Source organism: Syngnathoides biaculeatus, chromosome 3, assembly GCF_019802595.1.
Source record: "Syngnathoides biaculeatus isolate LvHL_M chromosome 3, ASM1980259v1, whole genome shotgun sequence".
In the NCBI taxonomy this organism is placed as follows: Eukaryota; Metazoa; Chordata; class Actinopteri; order Syngnathiformes; family Syngnathidae; genus Syngnathoides; species Syngnathoides biaculeatus.
In genome coordinates, this window is record NC_084642.1 from 30816562 (window position 1) to 30842406 (window position 25845).

At 42.2% G+C, this 25845-nt stretch overlaps 3 protein-coding genes across 7 annotated transcripts in view; 1 reads left to right on the forward strand and 2 right to left on the reverse strand.

The window, feature by feature from the left end:
* LOC133498465 (zinc finger protein 609-like) overlaps positions 1 to 4265 on the reverse strand; it is a 157038-nt gene extending 152773 nt beyond the window's left edge. For 2 of the 3 annotated variants that reach the window (XM_061815319.1, XM_061815316.1), the window contains exon 1: positions 2618 to 2687. The gene's annotated coding sequence lies outside the window, so the exon portion shown is untranslated. Of the gene's footprint in view, positions 1 to 2617; positions 2688 to 3895 lie in introns of those variants that run through there. The other variant, XM_061815317.1, reaches the window with a different exon arrangement.
* LOC133498466 (uncharacterized) lies at positions 2715 to 10855 on the forward strand. 2 transcript variants are annotated; one of them, XM_061815321.1, is made up of 3 exons: positions 2715 to 2923; positions 3001 to 3293; positions 10690 to 10855. In XM_061815321.1, the coding sequence occupies exons 1-3, from the start codon at positions 2715 to 2717 to the stop codon at positions 10827 to 10829; spliced, it is 642 nt and encodes a 213-aa protein (XP_061671305.1). In that variant the 3' UTR covers positions 10830 to 10855. The 2 variants fall into 2 exon arrangements, with proteins under 2 accessions (XP_061671305.1, XP_061671304.1); XM_061815320.1 differs by lacking the exon at positions 10690 to 10855 and having other exon boundaries at positions 3001 to 3580.
* Positions 10856 to 19808: 8953 nt separating this feature from the next.
* Positions 19809 to 25845, reverse strand: part of trip4 (thyroid hormone receptor interactor 4) — a 116566-nt gene continuing 110529 nt past the window's right edge. For both annotated transcript variants that reach the window (XM_061815324.1, XM_061815325.1), the window contains one exon: positions 19809 to 20128. In XM_061815324.1, the coding sequence (XP_061671308.1) occupies positions 20064 to 20128 (65 nt within the window). In that variant the 3' untranslated portion in view covers positions 19809 to 20063. The remainder of the gene's footprint in view (positions 20129 to 25845) is intronic.

Genomic DNA, 25845 nt, shown 5'->3' on the forward strand with positions numbered 1-25845 from the left:
CCTGTACACAATTAGCCCTTTCAACTGTGGGTTGTTCCAAACAGGTGTTTGATGGGCATTCCTCAACTTTCTCAATTTTGTTTGCCACTTGTCCCAGCTTTTTTTAATATGTTGCAGCCATAAAATTCCAAGTTAATCATTATTTGCAAAAAGCAACATAGTTTATCTGTTTGAACATTAAATATCTTGTCTCTGTCGTGTATTCTATTAAATATACGTTGGACATATATATATATATATATATTATATATATATATACACAAATCATTATTATACTATTATGTTATTGTTGGCACACAACATTATAGTATTGTGTTTTTATTTGTTTAATAGAATGTCCCAACTTCATTGGAATTAGAGTTGTAGCTTTCTGATTTTGAATGAGCTACTATCAGTTAGGCTCTCACATTGACATGGATTTTGAATGTTCCACGTCTCAAACATCTTCATTGTAGAATTATTAAGATGATCACACACTATGCTGCTACGAAATCACACATTTGTGTAGTTGACGCAGCATTCAGCATGCAGTATTCAGGCAATAATACAAGCCCGACCATGCGATACTATGAAAATATGTATACCATGAACCAAATACAGCTGCCCCGCTTGGTAGAAACATGACATAATCACATTAGTTGATTTATAAAACAATGTAAAATAAAGAAAATACAGCAACAATACTTGAATCAATGTAAAATGAGCCGCTATTGGAATGTCTGTCAAAGTTGCTGTGCCTTTTTTTAGTGACACCGCTCTGAAAAGTGGGACTGACAACCTGCAATTTTATGGCTTTGAATGTATTGTCAGAACCATAACAGCAACTCTGTGCAAGGGAATGCTAGAAAGGCAGTACAGAGGAGAGAACTTTAACAGTCAAGTCACTTCTGCGCCATTGTGTTGAAAGCCATTATCACTGTTTGACAAGTATAGTAAAGGTCACATCAGACTGATCCCTTCACACATCCAATTATCTGACTGTGGGATGGCGTGTTGCTGGGTTAAATGACAAACAGTTACACCAATGTCCCACATCTTTGGGTTGTGACTAAAAGACAAAGGTGGATAAATGCTGGGTCTTCTGGTTTCTGAGGCTACTCAAACCACAGTGTGGGATGGTCTAAAACATAACATAAGACCCCCAAAATTCCTTTGAAAATGAAGAGAGCCAGCATATTGTTCTGCATGTTAACACAAAAACTCATTGATGCAAAATGCTGTTCCAGGATGTATGTTCATACCACAATCTGTTCGACAGCACTATTGGACTTTTAAGGGAGCTGTTTCATCATTCTGTCGGTACCATTTATGAATACACATACCAACACGACAGCCTAACTATCCCTAAAGTTTGTATAACTTTGTTTTCCCTTTCTCTATCTGTACAGTTTACAGTGATGAACAAAGCACCTTGCTTTCTTGGCGTCCGACAAATGTTTAAGTGAGGATACTGTTGAACTTGAAATGGTAGGAGGCAAGTATTGACAACTATTGTTCTTTGAATTTAGCCAGTCCTTGGAGCTATATCTCGACAGTTCCATTGTACATATCATTTATTCTACTGAATGTGTCATTTGCAGGAAGAAGGGAAACATCTCCAAAATACTATTATAGAAGAACATCACTTTTGATTACCTCTCATATTGCAAGCGGAAGTGTGACAAAAACTGCATTGACCAAAAACATTACAAACCGGTTATTACCATAACAGACTTTTTACACGTAGTCCGGCCTCTCCGGGGACCACAGGACCCCCCCCCCCCATCTAAAATAAAAGTATTTCCTGGAGACCAGATTAAGTCTGACACTGACAACCTTGTGTTCATCTCCTCAACAAGAAAGGAATGTAAAGCTCAAGATGATTAGATGCTTAGCAAGTTCACAAAAATACAGACTTCTTAAATGATACAGGTGCATCCTTATTTGTTTAACTGACGCTTGTGTAAAGCAGACAACTTCTACACAAACCATTTGCCAGGAAATCTGCTACGGGTGGATCGCGGGTGACCGTGGTGTTATCTTTATCTCCTAAGAGTGCTTCTCCAGATTTACTACAAAAATGACACACTGCGTCTACTCTTGTTGACAGCAAGATAATCAAACGGGAAATACCCTTAACAGTGACACCAATCACAATATGTTTTCACTTTGGGATGTTCGGGAGAACTCGCCCTTGATGACCCCCTGGAGTCCCCCAGTACACTGTAAAGTTCCTTTTAGTTACTGTATGTTGGACACGATATAAAAAGCCTAATCATTTCCACTTTCGTGACGTGCAATCGTATGATCCTGCAAATCACATCAGATTATTTGGCACTTCAAGTTTTCATGTTGTGCAGTACTTCGAGTTCTCCACCTAGTGTGAGTACTTTAGCGTCAAGAGCTCCATACTTTTCTGTGTTGATACGAGTTGAACTCGAAGAGGCACCACGAGCAGTTTGGCGGACTGCGATAAGATCATCTGACGAGTCGACTGAAACAATGAGCCCAGCCTCGGCTACATTAGCTTCCTCTCTGCGGCTATGTAGGGAGGTAATCTGCAGCCAAGCTAGCCAACTGAGAAACAACCAACGGTTCATATTCACAAACACAACAACAACAAATGGGGTAAACTTACGGACTTAGCTAGCCATTCGTATTCCGGGTCCTTGATTTTCCATGGTAACGGCCACTCCGATTAAAAAAAAAAAAAAAAAAAAAAAGTCCGAATCAGAATGATGGCTTTTGAAGTGCACTACCAGCCCAAGAAAAACCGAAGCAGCCAATTGCAGCGGCGGCGCTATCCCCAAAAACATCCACCACGGCAGAGGAGGGGAGACCGACGATTCACAGCACTTGTGCCATCGCAACTGGAGATAACGTTAGCGTCAACAACCAAGACGACCGAGCCCGAGGGGGGGAGAAGGAGGAGGACATGTTCGAGGTGCAGCCGGCAGACCCAGGAACAACAAGCCCGCTCCTCTCCCAATGTAATCCCACTGCGAATATCTTTCCACTCAGGTTAATTCCTCAGTATTCGCCGTCCGAGCGTGAGACAGCGCGCCAGCTCTTCGTGTGGGAACTGATACAATGTAGCCAAGAAGGAGCTCAACGAGGCTGCCAAGCGGAGGGGGCCGCCTGGAAAACCTGGAGACTAAACTCCACGCGGATTGAACCGAGGGAAGACCCGGAAGTGGATCCTCAAAGGCGGAAAGCGGCAAGAGAGTGGACCCTCTGCAGTTGGCGTCGCTACCAAAGAAACACTTGCATGTCACTTGACCATGGCAGAGCCATGGAAGAAACACGCCAAAGCAGTGAGCGAGTTTTCTTTTCCAAAGACGATCAGGGGAAAACCGCGCCCCCAAGCAATTTGATTGGTCCCTGCAAAGTCGGCGAGTTTTCATTTCCTAAAACGATCAGGGGGAAAAAAAACCCGCCCCCAAGCCATTTGATTGGTCACTCGCTTTTACCTCGAGTGCGCCTCCTTCGGTGGCTGAAAGAAAATCATATTGATTATCCGCGCTATTCCAAAACAATGGATAATGTGATTATCACAGCCCTAAACGTATTAATGCTGCTGCACTTCATAGCCCTCAGGTAGCAGTTTCTGGAAGAAAAAAAAAAAGAATAGCTAAAATTACAGCACGAACTTTACCTCAATAGTTTAAGCATCCATCTCTACGACCATCCATAGCCCATCAAACACAATTAAATCATAGTTTCTATTTAACACACTTCAATCATGGCACTATAATCCCTGAATCCTGCAAGGAAATCATATTTGGTTTCTGAAGAAAACATGCATTTTCCCAAACGGCCATATGCATAGCAAAGTGCATGCAGTTAATTAGCTATCACAATGTAAACGTATCTATTTGAACGATAATATTATTAGAGCAGTAAGTGTAGTCTTTACCTCCAAAGGTTGACAATTGGTGTTCCCACTTTCTGGCTGCTTGCAGTGTAAACACCGCGGCATGATGCTGTTGTGAATAATGACTGTGTGTCCTGATGGCGCGAAATAATACCTACAACTAGTCCCTCTTCCCCTTGTTTCACAGTGTCAGCAGGTGTTAAGCATCCGTCGGGGATGCATTTCCCTCGGTGACCGATGGTGTCGCGTGTAAGTGCACTCGGTGCCAAATCGGCAGAAGCAGCCAAGAGAAGAAGAAGGCGTTGCAGGGACCAATCAAATGGCTTGGGGGCGCGGTTTTGCCCTGATCGTTTTAGGAAAAGAAAACTCGCAACCCGCGAACGAGGATTCTAGCCCGATCTATAGCCGTAGTTTGAATGGGAGACGTGCCGGTCAAAAAGAAGAGAACACGTTGGGGCAGGCGCGTCCGTAGCTTTGATTGATTGGAGGAGGTGCTGGTGGTGGTGGTGGTGGGGTCTGATTTTGAATCGAGAAATTCAGAGTCTGGCTAATTCATTTACTTTTCTGTTATTCAGATTAATAGCATGGACTGTTTTATTTTTATTTTATTTATATTATTTGGATTTTTCGCATGTAGTTTGATGGTGAAATGGAAAGGCAAGCCATTATGCGTTGCCCAATGACTCAAAGACAACCCAACTAAATATTTTATACATACATGGTGGACAATGCTCTCCATAAGATGGTTTGTGATGAGCTCCTGTTTGTTCCTTTCAAAGCTTTTCTGTACCCTGGTACCGATTGTAGACAAACATGAAAAAGTCCATATCTTGATCAAATTAACATAGGTGCAAGAAAGTCACATACAGTATTTTAACTCTTAACCATCAAGTTTCAAGAAAGTCCCAAGATACTGTCATCAAAATAACCCAATACAAATCGAAATAAACATAGAAATCCCCAATTTTTATCCGACTCTTACAAACTACTGCTCTTTTTTTGTGTATCACGCGATGTATGTCAATTTTGATACACGGGTATTTTCAACTTTTAAAAGCACCTAAAAATGATGTGCACTCACTACCTGGCTGCAACCAGAAATGCTGTTCATGCCATCGCTACTTGTTGCCAAATGAAGTACAATGCAAGACCACCTATGACAATTTGGACTGCAGACAACGTTGTTCTCCTCAATATAACACTGGGATTGAAATGGGGGTTCAGAAAATTCACAGAGCTTCTCCCACTTCCTTAAAGAATGACTACTTTTGCCTGTATTGGATGGGGGACATTTAGTCAAATACTCGCCTCAATTAATAAACATCCATCCATCAATTTCCTTGGCCGCATATCCTCACAAGGGTCAGTGCTGGAGCATATCCCTGCTGTCAACGGGCAGGAGGCAGGGCATACCCTGAAGTGGTTTCCGGCCAATTGCAGGGCACATGGAGACAAACAGCCGAACTCACAATCACACAAAGGGGCAATTTAGAGTGTCCAATTAATGTCACATGTTTTTGGGATGTGGGAGGAAACAGTAGTGCTCGTAGGAAACCCACGCAGGCACGGGGAGAACATGCAAATTCCACACAGGGAGAGGTGGGATTGAATCTGGGTCCTCAGAACTGTGAGGCCAACGATTTCCAGCTGTTCCACCGTGCCGCCCAATCAATAAACACCTTTATTATAATGTATTGACAAGTGGGATATAGAGGAGGTCCTTGTTTACAGAACTGACATATCACATTTTGAGGTTATGCACCACAAGAAGACACGCCCAGTTACCAAGGTACTTACTATTTTTGGTGGAACTATGTTAATTTAATGGTATAAATGTCTTTTTTTTTTAATGTCATTGATATTTTGCGGTTACAAACGATGCACGGGGAACTAAGTCGATACAAATATTTACTGTAATTATTTAACGACTGCGTTAGTGGAGGTTAGTGACAGACTACTGGACGTTCCAATTCACAAACAAATTCTGGTTGTTGGAAGCAAGGATCCCTTGTACAATGACTGCAACTGACAAAAGCAAAACAAAAAACAATACTATGGTCCCTCTGAGATGACATGCACATTTTAATTTATTTTACAGGACAAATATACCCCTTTAGCGCCCTGAACCTTTAGTATAATATTAGCACAGCAGATTGAAGTGAACCCAATCCAAGAGGGACTTTCTCATGAAACAGTGATCTTCACAGAATAAGAGCCTTTCAGATATGTCAGGCCTCCAATTCTGGCAACACTATGAATAACCTTTCATGTTCCAGCAGCTTCAAACACCAGCGAGGTTTTAAGTCGTTGTCTCTCTCAGCTCTGGTTTCCCAGGCAACAAGAATATGATAATGTTGCCTTTGACATGACAGAGGGAATCATCTTGCTAACAAACACAGACAACAGGCACAGAGAGGACTGGGGAAGAGGATGACGATGGGGAGGAGAAGGAGGAGGAAGGATGGGGGGGTTGAATTAATGGACTCATTTTCACACAGAGGGGGGAAGCAGCAGCAGCAGCTCCTCACCATCCTCCATCTTGCTCGATTGCCTCAAATGCATTCCTCCTGGCAGGCGCACTCATGCCTTCCTGGGGGAATTGGCAGCCTCCAATGGAGGGCTAAGTAACAGTCAGTGGCTAGCGGGACTTGGGGGGACACATTTGTGGTGTGGTGGCTAGCCCTCCGAGGCTCGAAGAGTCGCGCTGACTCCAAAGTGAAGCGAACAGGCTATGTGGAAGACATGTGTTTTCCATCAGTTCCAAAGACCTAATCAGCCAGCCATGTGGAATCTCACAAGGCTGGCTCGATTCATGTGCGATCATCTTTCCATTACTCCATAAAAGACACTGTAAAGCTCTGAGACCGATCCAGAACAGTCACGCTCGCCGGCACACACTCACAATTCAAGGTCCTTGTCAAACACTGTCGCACATTCGGCGCACTGCAGTGAGCCAGACAGCTCTCAATAGGCTACACTACAGGATAATTATAGAGGATTTCAACCGATGCACCGAGCCCAATTGATCCTCCCTTCGCTGATTGATAGCTACAAGGGCGATTTCTGCTGATCTCTACCTCTTTGTTGTCATTCACCTATTCCTCTCTCTTTTCTAAGGAGCGCAACTCCGGGGACGACGTACAAAGACTGATGGCTACTGGAGGGTTTAACCTTAATGACAACAGTAGCACCACCAGCAGGTTCATATCTATGGTCGTGGGAAGGATGTCGCCACAATCTATTTGATCAATTGTAGTGAAATTAGGTAGCGACCCTCATGTGCTTCTCATGACAAATTAAGATCAGAGATTATACCATCGTTTCAAAATATGGTAACCAAGGTTACCCAACGGGGGAAGGGATTTTTATTAACAATATCGAACAATATTCGCCAAGCGACATTGGAGGTTGAAGCAAAATTAAAAGGACATTGTAGAGAAGTTAGCGGAAATGTGTGGTAAAAATGAAATACTGGACATATGATTATGTCATGTTATAGATAATCTTTACAGGAAACATAAAGAATTTCACTCATCACTTTAACCCATTCATGCGCAGGGTGGCAATTTTTTGCCTTATTGAGATAAATGTCTCCTAACAGGCCAGAATCAAGGAAATAACAGTTCTTATTCACTTAACGCATTAAACAAAGGGCAAAAAAGATGTACCCTCTCGCTGGCAGGGTCCCAAAGCACTACTGTTTTGGGACGGGTATGTTATCAATTCTCTGAAGTGGTACATACTCGAGATATGTTTATTAATTAATTCTTATTCTAGAACGACACTTACGCATTAGTCATACTGATGGATTAGGATTTTGAAGATAAACTTGGTTGCATTCTGACCTTTCTCCCTTTCTTCTCTAGGAAAACGCTCCCATGTGTACTTGAGGCGCCCATGTTGGGTCAGGAGGGAAAAGGAAATAACTCCGTGCTAAGTTTGACCGATGAGTTATCCTTTCCTGATACCAAATTATGGCATCAGATAAAAACACTTACACATTTTGATATACTGAAGGATATAATGCGTGAAAATCACAACGTCTCCAAAATGGGACACTGCCCACGAGTGGGTTAAAACAGTTCTAAGTAAATAAAAAAAAAAATAATAAAAAAATTACAGTATCACATTTTACTTTACCGAACCAATTTTCGTATTGTTGAATTTACCAGGGGTCGGTGGTGTCATGCAAATGAGCGAATTAGTGCTACAAATTAGGCTAAAAAACAATTAGGCTACGATAGCCCATAGAGGGGGAATATCTTGCTTCTCCAAATCTCTTTCCTTCTGGTTCACGTTCCTCATTGTTGCTGCAGTACCTGTTCTCCCCAATGCCTTATCTGAGATCGCAATCAATCAATGAACCAATCAATAAATAAATCAATCAAGCACTCAAACTGTTGACTTCAGATCTCTCTCGTTTGGCCTATTTTGCAGTGCCGCCATCTGCACAGGTTACAAAAAGTAGTAAGTGTTGGTGAGTACCATAATTGTTGGATTGTTTGATAAACAAAAATATCTAATAATCAAGTCATTTATGAAGGATTTTGAAAAAGATTCAGAGTACGGTACATTTAAAATTCAGGTTACTGGTGTGACTGATGAGAAGATTATAAACCAAAAGCATAAACCTCCTCCGCACACTGAGGCGAATAAAACAAAACAGCCATTTGTACTTTGTCACACTGTATTAGACGCTTGTCTGTTGACATAATCCTTGCCACTGACTGAACACATCCAAGACCGTCTGCTAGAGTAATTACCATTTTTTCTCCCCCCTTATATTTACTTAGGATTGGCTTCCATTTTGACCCAATTAAGAAGAGAGAAACAGTTTTGATGGCAGTTGTTACAAAATATTAATTCGTTACTTCAACCAAATCACTTTTAATGGTTACATACAACGCCCAAAGTGACATGACAACATTTGCAGAGCTTTGCATTTATTGTCCATCTGATTGTGATTGGCCAGGGGTAATCCAGATTTATCTGGTTATGAATCTGACACAGTTCATGTCTGGCAAGAAAACAGCATCTTGGAAGGAGCTCCTTTACATATTCAAAAGACTAAAGGTCACTTTACATTCCCGTGGTCGCACCACCGACAACGGCTGCTTTGCCTCATCTGACCTACGCATTTCCCTGTGCAGCACCTCTGCGTATCTTACCACGCATATGTCAAAAAAAGGTGCTATGGGGGGAAAGCCGCAGAGCTCATCCCTTGTGATTGGCCCATTTTAGTCACATGCTGTGATGACGTACTCACCGTTTCATCTGGTTCCACATACCACCGACGCTGCTGCCTTCTCGATCGATTTTTCAGCATAATTAAATGTTTCATCTGGTCATTTAGGTCCATTTGTTCTAGCAGTCACGCTTCCACAGTTGCCATTGTTGTGGCTTTGTTCCTTGTCTAAGAAAGGAATGTAAAAACGGCTACCGGAAATGACCAAAATGCGCTGAGGAAACCCCAACCTTTGGCGTCCTAGCCAGTACCAGCTATAGTGACACCTCTGACTTGGAGAAGAACTGCAGTACATTTTCAAAAACCTGAGTGCGTGGGTTGCACTCGAGTGTAGAGAGAGCTGCAGTGACGTCAGTTAAGTACAACGAAGCCTTGAAGTGGACCAATCACGAGGGATGAGCGCCGCTGCTTTCCCTCCACAGCGATCTTTTTTTTATGTGTGCACGGCAGGCTGCGTGGGGCAATGCGTAGATCACGTGACGCAATGTGGTTGTCGTCGTCGGGCCCTTGACTGCTGGAGTATAAAGCGGCCTTTCAGCTTGACAAATCACTGCATTCAGACATTTTGGAGGCCTTGACGGTATCATCGAAGCTATCACCTGACTCCTGTTCAGGGTGTAAAATAGCTGGGATAGGCTCCAGCACTCTTGTGACCCCTGTAAGGATAAGCAGCTCAGAAAATGGATGACTGGATGTCTTGTGCGGTGTTGAAACACTGAGCATTGGGAGGTACCCATGTGGACACACATCAGATCCTCGTGTTGAGCTCAGAGGGTTCTCTTTTATTAAGGATCATGTTACAAAACTATTGTGTGTTTCTATTTGTTTAAAACGTGTGGATGTGAAACACTTCTCATCTTTTTAAACAAGCAGCGTGTCAATGGAACTTGACGGGGTCTTTTTTTTTTTTTTTTCTTTTTTTGAAACCCCTGACTACATGTTGTTATAGGTCTCACCTCATTCAGTGAGGTCAAAGATTCCCGGACCAAATCAACCTCTTGGCGGCAGCTCTTTAAAAATGCATGCTAATGTGGGCTATTTGCAACGGGAAATCCATTTTTAATTGAACACAAGTTTCCTCTGATTAGAATAAGTCAGCGAAAAGATCAAATATTTTTGTTTACGTTGGCTGGCTGTTGAGTGCTAACAGATCCTCACGAGGAGAGAAAAAAACCGAAGCCACATCCGTGTCGTAAAATTGCCTTGAGGTATGACTCCGTTCAAATGTACTTGTGACCCCCCCGCCACTCTCCCACCCTCCCTGCCCAGATGGGGCCCAACTTAGATCTCTGGTCTGAGCAAGGAAACACGCCAGCAGCCACACGAGTAGTGACAATTGTAGAATTGTGTACCACTATAACGCTATAGAACACAAGTGAAGATTGTAAAGATAAAAAACCCATCAGGTAATCACAGAGGATGTTAAAGTTTTCATGTACTCTACAGGTGAGTTTGGAAAATAGTTTTACTTTGGCTCACATAAGAGAAATACATTTTGAGGAAAAACTTAATTTCTATTTGTTGAATGGATCTCTTAGCTGAAAATTGTTATAAGACTGTCGTGTTAAAGTCGTATTTTTTTTTTACACAGATGGTGTAGTGATACATTCGCTTGACTTCGGTGGAGGCATAGTGGGTACGGTCCTCAACGACAGAATCAATTCTCATCTGTGTTATGTGCCCTGCGCTGACCGGCCACCAATCCTGGGTATTGTCCGCCTTTCACCCTGAATCGGCTGGAATGGGCTCCAGCTCCCTTGCGACCCTGAACAGGAGAAGCGTATAAAACTGGATGGATGGATGTTTCATATCATATTAAAAAAACAAAAACGTTCAATGTTCGAGATCTAAGAATATTCTACATCATTGGTTCTCATTTGCTGTTATCTCTTTTCCTGTTGTCATCGTTCGTGTTTAAAAAAAAAAAAAAAAATCATGAAAAATATGGTCACCAAATTTCCCATCTTGGCATTGATCTCCTCTTTTTAGGAAGGTCAATCAGCAAACATGATCCTTTATCACTAATCTGCACTATTACAGTAGTGTAGACATAATTACAGTACTGTCAATATTTTTATGCGAGACAAAGATATTTTTTGTGCAAACTACATACTGTACATCATCGCGAGTAGATCAGTACCATTCGAAGCCTCGGGAAATGTTTTGCTCGCTGGCAACAACCAACCCAAAATCTGGGGTACAAGCTCACCAATTGAGAATCACTGTTTATTGACTATGTTAGAATTTACTAGATTATTTAGAAAGGTACAAAAGATTGAATCCATAAACTGTCTGATAAAACACTTGTCCAAATGTACTGCAGACCTCAAAACTTCATGAAAATTATTAATAATTGTCAATCTCAACAACTAACTTTTGTCAGAGGAAGAAACCAATTGAAGGGCTAAAAAAGAACCTTGGCCGGCAAATGATTGAGGCTGGACGTGAAAAAAGTAATGGATTGAAGAATCCTAAAACATTACAATTACAACCCTAGCATGGCGTGTCATGCCAATTCCAGCTAAAAGATTCACCAAATAAAAATTCACAAAAGATTAGGCTTGGCTATGAATAATTGTGGGCTTAACATCGTGCTGTCACTCTCTCATCAGTGATCCAAAGAGCGACAATTTCCTTTCCTAAATATTTCCTTTGTACGACCATCCCGCTGTGACATATTATGAGATGGATGAGCCAAAAGAGGTCTTCAGTTGGTATTGTTCCCTTGCCTGACTGCCTGCCTGCCAACACCTCTCCCAAAGAGCTCCAAATCCGAATACCCCCTCCCTGCCTGCCTGCGGGGGTGGGGGATGGGACACCCAGCACTCTGAGTTCAATCAGCCTCTCAGTGAGCACACAAAAGGGTCTGCTCCAGGAAATTACAACAGGCGACTTGTAAAAACCAGACTCGAGAATAAATACGGTGTAGTGGATGGGATCGAAACACGGAAGCAACGAGATGAGATGAGCATGTTACTAAGAGGCTGCGATACTTCAACAAGTTCAATTTATACAAGATAGATTAAATTTAGTTCAAGAAAAAGAATTGCAGAGCATTACGTCAGTTATGACAGGAAGTCTGAATGTGACAAATTTGGGAAACAGAATTCACTCCTTCCATCCATTTGCCCGACTGCGTCTCTTTTCACCAGCCTTACTGTGCCTATCTCGGCTATCTTTGGGCGAGAGGCGGGGTACACCCCAAACTGGTTGTCAAGCCAAATGCAGGGCAAATGTAAATAAACAAACAACCATTTGAAATCACATTCATACCTATGAGCAACTTAAAGGTCAAGTGTCATGAAATGGATGATTTTTAATGTGTTATTAATGAAAAAACGGCACCGGTTATGGACCCATCCGTTTTTTCACCACAAAACGGGATTTTGTCGTATATGGCTTTTTGTAACTCCCGCCATGAAAATCCTCTCAAGGGATTTGTTTTCGACAAGAAGCAGGAAGTGATGTACGGGGCAGGAGCGCCCTCCAGCGGACTCATTTGTTTCCATTAGTTTTACCTGCGGGAAGGTAGCTCGTTCCTTCATGTTAGCGAAAATGCCAGCTTGTTGCATTGCTGGATATTGCTCGAACACTCGGGAGGATGGATTTACCCTTCATAAGCTTCCACGAGACCTGGTTCGTCGTGAAAAATGGATTGCACAGGTGCAAAGGACGAGAGCTTCATGGGTCCAAAACGACAGGTAGGTGTGTATACAGCTACTAAAAAAAATGGTGCAAACCACGTAATCCGTCTCTCATAATGGAACAAAAGATCTGCGTATGTATGACAGGTGTGCTAAATGTGTCGATGTGCACGTAGGACGGCTGCCGCGTCGCCTCGTCGGCCGGTTGGGCTCGCGGACAACGGTGGCAGCTATGAACAACGCTGCCGGCAATGGTGCACTCAGCCGCGTGCGACGACAACGCAGTAAAGTGGCGCAGCTTGGCGTCGTGATAAGCCACCTCGGCGCGAAAATGAGCCTCCCCAGCTGACAAGGCTTGTCGACAAAGCTGAGCCGGCCACTGGCCTTGTCGGCCAGGGTGGCTCATCGCTGCGCCGGGCTGCGATGGCTCATCTCTGTCGTGGAAGTGGATGAAACTGGGAGGCGGTTTGGCCGTGATCTGCATATTATCTAAATATGGCTCGAAACAATAGAGTAATATTGCCCCGGTAACTTCACTCGGTTGCGAGACGTTCTCTTCTTCGAAAAGAGCTTCCGTGTCAGAAGGGGTGTTTGTCTCCCATAGTAGGGCCCACAGCGTGTTTTCAATGGCGAATGTCCGGGGTGACGTCACGGACAGGGGATGCAGCCAATATGGCGACCACTTGGATGTCGAATGACACTTCCGCAACGTTGCGCATGGATGACGGGCTCTCCGCTCATATTTATCTTTTCGTATAGATATTGAGGCAAATAATGTTATATGCATTTTTCATTGCAATATATATTTTAGAATCTTTATATGGATGACACTTGACCTTTAAGAGTCTTCACTTAACCTACAACGCATGTTTTTGGAAGGAAACCAGAGTACCTGGAGAAAACCCACGCAGGCGTGGCCGGATTTGAAGAACTGAACTAAACTCAGAACTGTGGGGGCAGATGTGCTAACCAGTCAGTCATCCTGGAGCCACTTAATTTACTCAAGGATGAAAAGTAAATACAGTTCATCTATGCTGTTTCACATGCAGTATTATTCCATATCTGGGAGGGGTAATGATGTGATATCAGATTTACAAACGCGAGGATGACATCAACGATCTCATGGTAGTCAATCAATTCCAATTTACTCCACATTAGTTCTACATGGGGTGGCTAATATTATCCTTTGTGCATAAAAAAAACAACAACAGCACACGAGCTTACGCTATTTGTTCCTAAAAGAGCCAGTGAGAGAGAGAAAGCATGTGCTTAATTGTTCCGCCAAGGAGCACAGAGACCTTGTTTATGTGAACTTGGATGTCTGCTCTCATCCAGAGGAATGCCCCTGATGTGCCGGACACAAGAAAAGGCCACCCACGGGGTAAGAGGAGCAGTCATCGTTCATTCACTGCCAGTTGAAGTTAGGATACTCGGCATGACAGAAACTTCACAAAAGGGACTCTCGGAGGGAAGGCTTGTGTTATGTGTTTGGATGCTGAACGCTGTGGAGCAAGGAGTTGGCGCTAATCTGCAACTCAAACAAGAGGAAATCGCTGACTGTCAACAGTGGATTACCAGGCCGGGCACAGTGAAAAACATCAATGCGGAATCACCATCTATGTGTGTGTTGGGGATTTAAGACGGTGTGACCACATCGTTTGTCAATCATTTCCAAATTGACTCACAGTCTTGTGCAAAAGGAGACTGTTTAGCTTCTTGGATGTTTTTTTTTTTTTTTTTTTTTTTTTTTTTAACTCTGGCAAGCAACAAATATGAAAAAAAAGAGGAATTGCCACAGCTCACCCTGAAGACAAATCAAGTGTGAACACATAATGCAGGTGTCCATATTGCTTGACTTGGAAACCCAGCACACACGTCGCATTACTCTTCTCACCATGTCGTCAGCTAAGTTGAACCGGACTCTTATATTTTGTGCTGATGAGGATAAGCGGCAAAGAAAATGGATGGATGGATACAAAACACTTGTCAGCGCTGTTAAGTGTCCCATGTAGCGTTTGCGACTCGCGGATGACAGAGGCGAGCAAGCGAGAGCGATGCAACGCTCCCTTTGGGCAGAGAAGCAACTTGGCAGGGCCTGGAATTGAACATTCATGGATAACTTGGGACAGGTTGCAACAATGGCTACAATCGTTTTCACTCCTGCAAAGACTGGATTTTGAAAGACTTCCCATGCATAAGGAACACGCATTTGCGGAATGAGCGGAATTACTGAGTATGCGTTGCGTTGACGGAAGTTGTGCCAAATCCTCAACGGTTGTGCCAAACATCTTATTCTGCTGTCACTCTCAACTCCCGCTTATGTGGTGGATCGAATGATTGAAGCCGTATCAGTAACAAGAAAGAAATACGATTTGGCTATTGTGCAATTGGAAGCCTCAGTTGCTTGTGAACAAACCACACACAGCCACAACAGGCTGGCATCACCTCATGCTGCTACCAAGCGATCCAAGCAATTCAGCCAACGTGGTCGTGGTGGTCACTGTAAAATGAACAGCGTGTATCCTACTGACAGCAGCCTTGACATGCATATGAGGGCTGTACAAATGAAAGTTCCTGCAATAGCAATGGAAAACGGAACCGTCACTCGCGGTCTGTTCATCCATGACGTTATTCTGTTTGACATCAAAATAGTCCAAACATTTCTTGCAGGGTTCAACAGGGAACAAACCCACAAGCCAGATAAGGCAGAGTGTGGGGGGAAAAAAAATCATGCACTGTAGTTGGACAGGACTGTGGCGGTCTTTGTCTAAACCAGCTCACAGAATCACCCTTACATTTCTGCCAAGATGATCGTTTACACTCACTCATTTAATCTTCTGCATTTGAAAAATCGTTCCTCTCACAGTTAACATTTTGTTGACTATAACTAAATATCAATTGATAAATCAACCAGTTTCTTGCCAGTGCAAGTCAATTTACAATAAATAGATGAAAATATTTGAATTATTATTATACAAAATGCTAGCATGGTATATTGTAGAAAGCAATCAATCTTGCATTTTCTTAAAAATTCACTTAATTTATAGATCACTTCGTTGTATTCATTTGACAAATTATTATGTATTCATTTGCTACTTAAAGGTTAAGTGAGGAACATCTACTACAGAGCCACGCCTTAAGAAATTCATTAAAACAAATATTGAATATATATATTGGAAATAAATTGTGAAATCAAATTTACCCATTTTAGCCCTAATTTTACAGGGGTAAACTTGTCAACATCCATCTACGTACACAGTATGATGAAGATTGAGAAACATGTAAATATTTATTCTGAAGCGATTGACTGTTTCAGCCTCCGTCGAAGAAAGACAGAATACTGGTCAAAATGTCACTAATACTCGATAATGATGTGGAACAAGATGACTGAGTGATTCTGATGACACCTTATGCACTTTAAATTGATATCGACCCATATAGTTTATTTTTATTTTCAGGTAGAGTTGTCAATGCATTCCTGATAGTATCGCCGCTGTTTGTATTTATAATACTGAACACTATATGCCAAATATATTCATAAACAATTTCACATTTGTATTGAGAGTATTTATAACTTATGTACAGTTTCTACACACACTGCTGGCCCGATTGATAAAACTGATAGTGGAATTTCCACTTTGCTAAATAAATCCCCCTAAAATACAAAGTATTGTTCTGTTCCATGCAGTGTTGCTTTTGACAGCATTAGTTACACTGCCTGCGATTGGCTAGAAACCACTTCAGGGTGTACCCCGCCTCCTGCCCGATGACGGCTGGGATTGGCTTAAGCACTCCCGCGACCCTCGTGAGGATAAGCGGCTCAGAAAAAGGGATGGATGGATGGATGGATGGAGAATTACACTGCCAACTCCTGGTCTGACATAACTTTGACAGCATTACCTTTTGAGTTTGGTCTGCATGTGCAATAGTTGCAAATGGGAAACACCTTAATGTGAAAAATGAACTCATTGTCATGTAAACGTGTCCTAGATTTTCGTTTGAGTCAAAGTTACCCGTCACTTTAAACTAAAAGCCTTCCGTTGTCTATTTCTACACTGAGAAGGAGAAATGTGGGCTTTTAAAGCATGACCTAATTTTCATTCAGTCAGGTATCAAAACGAGTTCAGTACAGTATTATGTTAACATAATGTGCCATCAGATTAAAAAGTCAAGTAGGATTTAAATACTGTGTTACTGAAGGTTTGGCACTAGGTAATAAAATAAATACTGACATAAAGCAACACATTTTAGTACGCCACAACTGCTCTGGCAACTATCACTATATTCTTTGGCTAAGTTGAATTCAATACATGAAATCTTTTTTCGCAACTACTTTAGAAATGTAGATTATATGTATGCGACTATTATGTAGATACCCATCCCACTACTCCTGCACTGATTAAAAAAAAAAAAAAGCGCATAATGTCTTTACCTACTGCTGCCATGGTTTACAAATGACTCCAGCAATTATGGAGGCATATAAGGAAATCCTAAAAATATCACAAATGTTGTGACACATGAAGACCATGATAAATCTGCTGTGAGGCTGAGTGTAGACCGAACATGTAACAAAATCTTCAGGAGTTATCTTACGCGGGGCGTGTTGGTACACGTCTAACGACAAGATAAAATACCATTGAGAAGTCCATCCAGACTTAACAATAAGCGCTCGAGTGAGTCAGTGTTTATCACTGTGTGGTTTCTTCTCCCCAGAATGAAAGTGATCACGCCTGTGAGGGTTGCTCCCACTCCTGGTTAAGTGAACAACAAAATGATCCCAAATGTGTTCCACACAATGCAACCTTTTAGACCTCAAATGGGCAAACAAAGGGACGTGATTAAGGCTTGCTGTACATTGCTGCACTGTGGGAAAGAAACGGAAGCCATTTGGATTGTGCCCGGATGACCCTCCCTGCCTCTCATGCCAAAGCCCTTCGCATAATCACCCCTAGTGTGCTAAAGTAATTGTCTATCCGTCTGAAATAAATGAGGAGGCTGTGTTTTTACTCGCAAACCTTTGTGGGTCCAAACGTAGCCTTAGGTGTAAGGAGGGTAATGACAGGCTTCATATAAATAGGAGGGGTCTCCGCAATTCTTTTTCTCTTTATAACATGGTAGCTATTGATAGTGTGGGGGAAAAAAAAAAGTTGTCATTCTGCTATTCAATGAAACATTTAGAAGAAGAGTCTTCAAAATACACTGTTAGTGTCTTGCTTTTCCTTTTTACCGTCTCAATCATGCACAAAATAGAAACTGACAAACACTCGGAAGATTGAGCTTTTTCTGTGAATCACTGAACTAACATAAGTGCTGCGGGGAGTCAACCACCTTCTGGCACATTTGGACTGTTATTTGTGCACAGGACTGTTAAGGCGCATTCTGCAATTCCGGAGCATATTTCAACCTGGCTCTACATTGGTCCAATTCTGATTAATGCCAACAAACAATGTTTTACTTTATTTTTTTTTTCCAAGAGTTTTGTGTTGTTCGAGCATACTCTGGTGACTACTGTATAAAACCACCAATTATTTTAAACTCACTTTCACTGCACTTACATATTCAAACCACATAGGCATTGATCAATATTTGAAATATCCTTTCTATTCCACCTCCCCCCTCTTCTTTATGCTGGTAGGACGGAAATACAATTGACCCCTCCGTAGAAATTGCGTCATCCGCGACGCTGACCAATAAGAGGCCAGAGATCTGCATAAACCACGCCCCTTTTTTTTGAACCCGCCGTTCCCTCAGACAACGTTGCAAGGTCCATTATAGCTTTTGTTGGCGTTTTATCGCGTATTTGGGTTCTTTAACAATAGATATGGTTAAGAGGTGTAGTCACGGCCTTTGTAATAGTGACAACAGGTATCCTGATAGGCTAGTTGACGGAGTTCAATTTGTAGCCTTTCCAAAACCGAAGACCGAGTACGAAAAATGTCTTTGATGGCTCAAACTTTGTGGAAGACCGCATCATCAACTGAATCCATCTAAAATCAACCGGAACAGAAGACCGAGTACGAAAAATGTCTTCAATGGATCAAACTTCGTTGAAGACCGCATGATCAACTGAATCCAGCTAAAATCAACCGGAACAGATATGTTTGCACGAAGGTAAGCCATATTTTTGATTTTCAATACATGTCTCATATAAATGAATTAGCAGTTCTTTGCTTGCATAACATAGGTACGTGTGAATGATTGACACACTTGATCTGTGTTGAGCGATACTTTGCGATGATCTGACTGCACAAACGTGTCTCTTTGTTGGTGGTGAGCTAAGCTAAACCGGACTAGCAGTCCTAAAAGCCTTCGACGTGCACCGAGACACCAAGACTGAAGGAAGGATGTTTGAGGACACTATAAAGTAGTGATTGTCGTACTCGGTCGGGACTTACGTAGGTTCAGCACTAATTCAAGAATAATTATTGAGGGGAGCGCGTGACGTTACACAAAGAAAACGAGAGAAACAACTCGTAAATCAAGCCTCCCCTTCTTTTCCTTCATATGGTGGTTCACAAACGGCTATACAGATACATATACAGATTCTGCACACAAGTGTGATATGTAACACGAAAATAGGAAACTGTCTTTGGGTTATAATATATTATGTTATGTGGCTTCTCAGTCTTCCTCTGACCCTGGAAAGATCTCGCGCTGATATCAATGGTTTCTCCGTCGATATGCATGTAAATACCATTGAAATACCGCTCGCTGAAATACTTGAAGCCCTGCTGTCTGCTCTTCAACGATATTTCACTATTCGCTAAGAATGCGAGTGAGAAATCAGCTGGTAAATCAGACAGTTTCACTCTAGTCTTTTCTTGCTGCGCCGCCATTTTTGCTAATTGTTTGTCTGAGGTTAGCACACGTGGGGTGACGTAACATCAGGAGGCTTGGTTAAGTGCCCTGTACGGAGGGGTCAATTGTTTCTACTTGGACTGGGGGTTTGGGTAATTGTGCTACTTGAAGCGAGTAAATCCAGCCTTGGAGATGCCTATGAGAAGTCACACATTTTACTGTTTGTAGTATATGTTTGCAATAAATAAATAAATGCACACAATGCTACTTTTTTTGTCTAAAATTATTTTATTGATGTTCTGTCAGGGAATAACAACATTTTTGTTGTTTTGATTCAGAGCAGAATGTAATGCAATGCTCCCACCACATTTGCATGTATGAAATTAAAAGCTCTTCCGATGGACTTTGAGCTTTAGCGGCAATGTAAACACACTTCTGCTCTTGTGCGCGTGTACGTGAGACACACTAGCGGATTGCGGCCCACCAGTCGCTTCCTTCCCCCTCCTTCCACTTGTTGAGGACGTCACTCTGTGGCCGAAGCGACCAGCCCCTTCTTGGCACCCTGGTGGTAGTGACTCTCCAGTTTCCCTGAGAGAAAGGGGGTGAAAGGGAAGGGCGGGAGTAAGAGATGAATCAAAACACCATCAAAGGGACGGGGTGACCTTTCTGCGAGCTCAAGGCCTGCTGATTAGAGGCGGCCTTGGGTAGACATGGGAGAGCGGCGCACGAAGAAATGGGCCGAAGAGAGAAAGAGAGACCTAAAAGGCCAATGAGACTCTTTAATCCATGTCAAAAAGAGATTAGAATACAGCCTTTGTTGGCAGCAAAATAAAGTGTCCTTTAATCTAGTTGTATAGCTGTACATGCAATGGTAAGAAACACCGCAAAGACAAAAGAAAGACCTCCCAGCGCAAGTCAGAAGACACCCCTCAGAGCTGGCTTTAAAAACAACAACAACAACAAATAAACACTAATCTAGTCACTGAACCTTTAAATGTTCCCAAGTCTTGAACTTTGTTTACTGGAAACACTTTAGATTGCTTGCCATAGTGTGGCTAACAATTAACAGCAGTAATTATGAGGGATTAAATGTTTGAGAGGAAGTCGGTCAAGACTTGATATGCTTTGAAATGCCACACTTCGGTGAAGACCGCAATACCCGCCAATAAAGCAGATGGTTTCCCACCGAGGGTCCAAGAAGGCTTCGTTTTCCCTGTGAAAAGCAGTTTTTGCACGCTGCTGTTGGCCACTGCTTGTTCACTGAGAGTTTTTGTCAGACCACAGAGAAAAGAAACACGCATCTGAAACTATTAAATAATTTCTTTCAATCAATTAGAAGCAGAGTTTTAAAAGGCATGCAAACACCACTCTAGCGGTGTTCATGTTTTAAACGTTGGATTATAATCCATGCTCACTATTTGAGGAGAAATTATTGCTGCAAGTATACACTCAATGTTTTAATTATACCTGTCATATGTTACATTTTGTTGACTCATGATTAATCCCCGGCGCCAAACATGCCACAAATAGTTCCTACATAATTAAAGCACTATTTTTTTGGTGATCCATCATGAGTTAAAGCTTTTATTTTGACAGCCATATTTTTAATGCAAATGGATGGAAGGAAAATGGCAAATCAGCATAGAGCGTGTCAGCAGAGAATGGGTGTTTGCATTTTTCTATTCCAACTAGAATATAAAAGAAACAGGAAATAATACATTTTTATTGTGATAATTCATGTGCTGCCTCTTGTTACCCTAATTAATGTCACCCACCCGAAGCAGTGGCGGTAATTGGCATGCGCGACGCATGCGATCACACAAGACTACAGTAAATGATTCCTTTCTCAAAAGCAATAAGCAATTCATCGTGGAATGTTGATCCTAAAGCGCAAACCAAACAGTCTACATGCGGGCTAATAATCCTGTCTATGATTAGTATGAACAGGTCTGAATGTCATCACCAAGCATACTGTACACCCGTTGAGAATGTTGCCATTTCAACGCCGTAAAAGAGTACTTCTCTTTGGCAGCAGCAATGGTGATAAAATCTTACTATCACTCAGAGAACATTCGTCAAGAGGAAAATAAGTTGTCTTTTTTTTTTTGAAAGAGGGATATTATGAATTTGCTGTGGAAAATATGTTTGTTATAAAAAAAGTACTGCTGCTGGATTTCAGATCAACTGTCTTGACTACAGGGTTAAGTGTCCAGTAAGATAATAGTTGTGTGTATCACTGTGAAATGCAGCAACCGTTCTGCCTGTCCAACACCGATATTAGCTGACTGTTTTGGTCATGTTTGACCCGGGAGGTGGGGAAGACACTATAGGCAGGGGTGGTGCTTCTCACTCGTGCACTCTATTCATGTTGTCAACTTATAGCCAGGCTCAGTAGGTAACGGCACAATAAACAAGGTGCCTGAGAGAAGTGCTGTTTGCTCACCATTTCCAAGCTTTCTGAACGGCCACCCGTCAGTCAAAGCGATCTGTCACCACTATGTGCTGCTTTGCTGTGGAAATACCCTGCTGAAATTCAGCCAGAAAAAAAAATGCTTATCGAGTTGAAGACTCACATCTTTCGATGATACTCACGACCGTCATTCTATTTGGGAATAAATATGAGATGTTAAGAGCTCATTAACGCAATAGACCCACTTTATTATAAAAGTAAAAAATCCATGTATTCGTCAGCTGACATTGCTGCAATGGAGCGAATCAGCAGCACTATGGCACACAAAATAAAAACAATGGCCCGTGGCGTGACAATCACAGCACTTAAGTTGTTTCTCGCTAACGACCTCAGTGAACCTTTCAAGAATTCTTTAGTTTAGTTGAAATGCTTAAAAAAAAAAAATCAATCATCTAAATGCAAAAACTGGTGACATGGTCCACATACAGTACATTTGAAAGCAAATTGCTCAACATAATACACAACAAAAGCCACAGCAATGCATCCATAGCATGACAAAAGCCCTAACCTGAGGACTTCCTGCAGACCTGTTGAGCGTGGTTAAACAAAATATTGCTTTCTCCAATGGATGGTGACATTTACCCATGTGTTTGGTCTAATAGGAAACTACATTTTATCCAAACTGATATCCTACTCCCAATGACAGTTTTGGGGCATCTGGCCTTGTTGGCTTAAAAACCTCTAATTTACTTTTGGAGAATATACACAGAAACCAACGCAATATGAACAACATGTAGCTTGCAGACAGAGTCATTTTCAACTATCTCACAAACAAGGTCAGGCCGCCTGTGAGGGTGAATAGTGCTCATGGTTGTGAAGCCGCCAAGGGACAAAGGGAGGGAAGTCTGGAGGAGAGAGGCTTAGGAGGACAGCGGGAGAGCTCAAGAGAGGGTGAACTATAAAAGGCTGGCCCATCGATTGGCTGAGATAATTTCCCATTGATTGCTGCACTGCTTGGAGATTGCTAGAAAAGGAGGCCATAAAAAAAGAGCACAGGTTGTCTCCATCGTCCAGATTGTACAAGAAACTCTTAAACACAGATGCGGATTCGCACACTCGAACGCTGTGTAACATACTTACTAATTCAATCCCCATTGCACCTCATCAAGGACTAAAGCTCATCGGTGCTGCAAACCACGATGCCATGAGAAGTCCTGTGCAGCCGTCAGGAAAATATTTACCGAGGCTATAATGGGCGTAGACATCGATTGACACTGTCAGTGACATTAATAATGCGCAAGACCCCCACCGACTTTGTATTAATAATCTAAAAAAATGATTCGCTGGTGACTGACGTAAAAGGCCATTTCATTTGCTTTAGTTGAAGATAATGATAAATCCATGCATTTACACTAAAATTCAATGATATTGTTTTGCTTTCTGTAGCCAAGTGGTGGATTTGGATTCAGTTCAGAACAATGCACATTCATCAGTGTTTTGGTCGGAAAGCATCCATAAAAAAATCGAACCTGTACTGTTGCACTGTTAAAGTACCCACAGTATGTTTCGTTTGTGTAGGATGAAACTTAACACGCTGCTGCGCATTGATTGGTTGACAGAAAATGGCCATTTCTCTATTACAGTAGAAAATCAGTGGTACCACGGAAAGGAAATTAGGAAGCGATTGCTTTGTGTTTTTACGACAGCGGGGGAATGCTTGCTGTTTGTGCCGCCTGTTTAAAAATAATAGAAGCACACACTGTGTGTCCTTCCTTTTATAGTCTTTAATTTATTGGTATTTCACTTTGCTTCATTTACACGACTCACAAAGCTATTGCTTTGCAACCAACACACACTGCAGTCGAAACAAAAGCAAAATCAGCGTTTACCATACTCTTTTCAAATAAACTGAAATGATGGCTTAATTGAATATATCAGAACATATTGAGATATTTCGCCCAAAAACCCTCGGGCAAGTGGAACATTTAATGGGATTTTTCTGATTGAAAGAATGAATGTCTTTAAAATAAAGTGTCTTGAGTACTCATAACCAAGATTATGGAGGCGTGACTATCTCAAAATACAGTGCCAGTTGCTCTGAAAAGAACAGATCTTGCCAAAAGGATGACACTTTTTCTGATACTAAACCTCCAGCTAATGGAGTTTGGAATGTGAAACCAGGCTCATGACACTCAAGTGGCTGTGAATATAAACCCTGAAAGCCACAAGACACCAGAAAAACAGTGACTGGAACCCCCCCACCCCCCACCCCCCTCCACCCCTACCCACATCCCAACCACCGCTTGGATTCCCATCTTGCCGTTAGTCACACCTAATTTACATTCCCTTCCCATGCTTGGGAGCGAGTGCATTTACAAGTGGATAGAGAAGGTGCTGTTTGAGACTTGTTTGTATGCTCTTTGCAAGTGTTTTGGGAGAAGCATCAAGCATTCGCCCCACTGAAGAGGAAACAGCCTCTCTGCATCTTTTGGTCTCTCCAAACCTCGTTGCCCGAAGCTGTTTTTACAGACTGCAATGGCTGAGTGATTTCTCGAACCAACAGCGGGGCTGTTGAAATGGTTTAGTCACGCACATGACAGCTCGTCACCACTCACAGGAGAACCAATGTCTGACAAGTCATGGAAAGCAAAGGTGTTGCTGATTACTGGGTTAAAGTCGTGGAATAGTGAGGACGTTATGATGGCTGCAATATGTTACTTGCCATGAAAACAACAGCTACAGCGATATCTTTTTTTTGTTTGTTTTTGTGAAATTCTGAAGGGAAACTTAAAAGGGATTACAGCCCCTGTAAATCCCCAAACAACACTATTTAAAAATTCTTCCATAGGTAACAGCATTATTCTGAATTCACGATTTGGTAATGGCTCAAAAGTAATTTCACTCAAGTACATTGAGGTTCATTAGCATCTTCTACCCTTTTGCTGTAGGATAATAACTGCTCATTCAACTGTAAGAGCAGAAACCTCATGTAAGAAGAGTCTGCTGCAACCCTATTAACACAGGATAGCAGTACAAAAGGCTTTAGGGATTTTTTTTTATTCATCTGGGGATAACGCAAGAGTTAAGGAGGCTGTACTTGTTATTATTTTGAATCACTTACTGCTCTTTTCATAGCTGTAGAATACACAAGTCAATGAACAGTGTGATAAAATTAACAACTTAGGAACTTTGATGTAAATAAATGAACCATGTGCTTGAACCCCTGCCAGTTTTCCCTTAAACCTGCACCTGGCTTTAACTGTGAGGTACGTCAGCATGACTGTAAGCTTCTCAGTTACAGGACGAGGTAGGACCGACGCGTGATATTGACTGGCATATACTGTATGGAAGCCACGCAGGCCTAACCTCTGAAAAATGTAATGGCTTGTTTATACTCGCGCTGATGACCAGGTGATCGAGTGACCACGCAAATGTCACTGTGGCTATTCCACACGCAGTTTGCATTTATACTCAAGTGAAACCCACGTGCGCTGCTTTGAAAATGTACTGCAGTTCTCCTCCAATTCAGGGGTGTTGCTATGGCTGGTATGGGTAAGGACGCCATAGGGTGGAGTTCCCTCTGCATTTTATGGCCATTTCCGGTAGCCATTTATAATTTAAGGTAAATTATCCTTTAAGATAAAGCAAACAAAAATGGCGACCGTGCAACATTGTCTGCTTGAAGAATGGAGCCCAGCAGATGACCAGATGATATGTATCATGTATGTATGTATGATATAATTTCGCTACAAAATCGATCAAGAAGGGGGCAGCGTCGGTGGTATGTAGAACCTAGACAAACACGGACTACGTCATCACAGCATTTGACTGAAACAGACAAATCATGAGAATTCTTCACGTGACGACAATTTGTGTCGGTTGCGCGGCCATAAGC

Coding starts and splice junctions, on each gene's coding strand:
- LOC133498466 (XM_061815320.1), top strand. CDS start 2,715: ATGATGGCTTTTGAAGTGCACTACCAGCCCAAGAAAAACCGAAGCAGC. Junction 2,924..3,000: donor AGGAGGAGGACATGTTCGAG/GTGCAGCCGGCA, acceptor CTTTCCACTCAG/GTTAATTCCTCAGTATTCGC.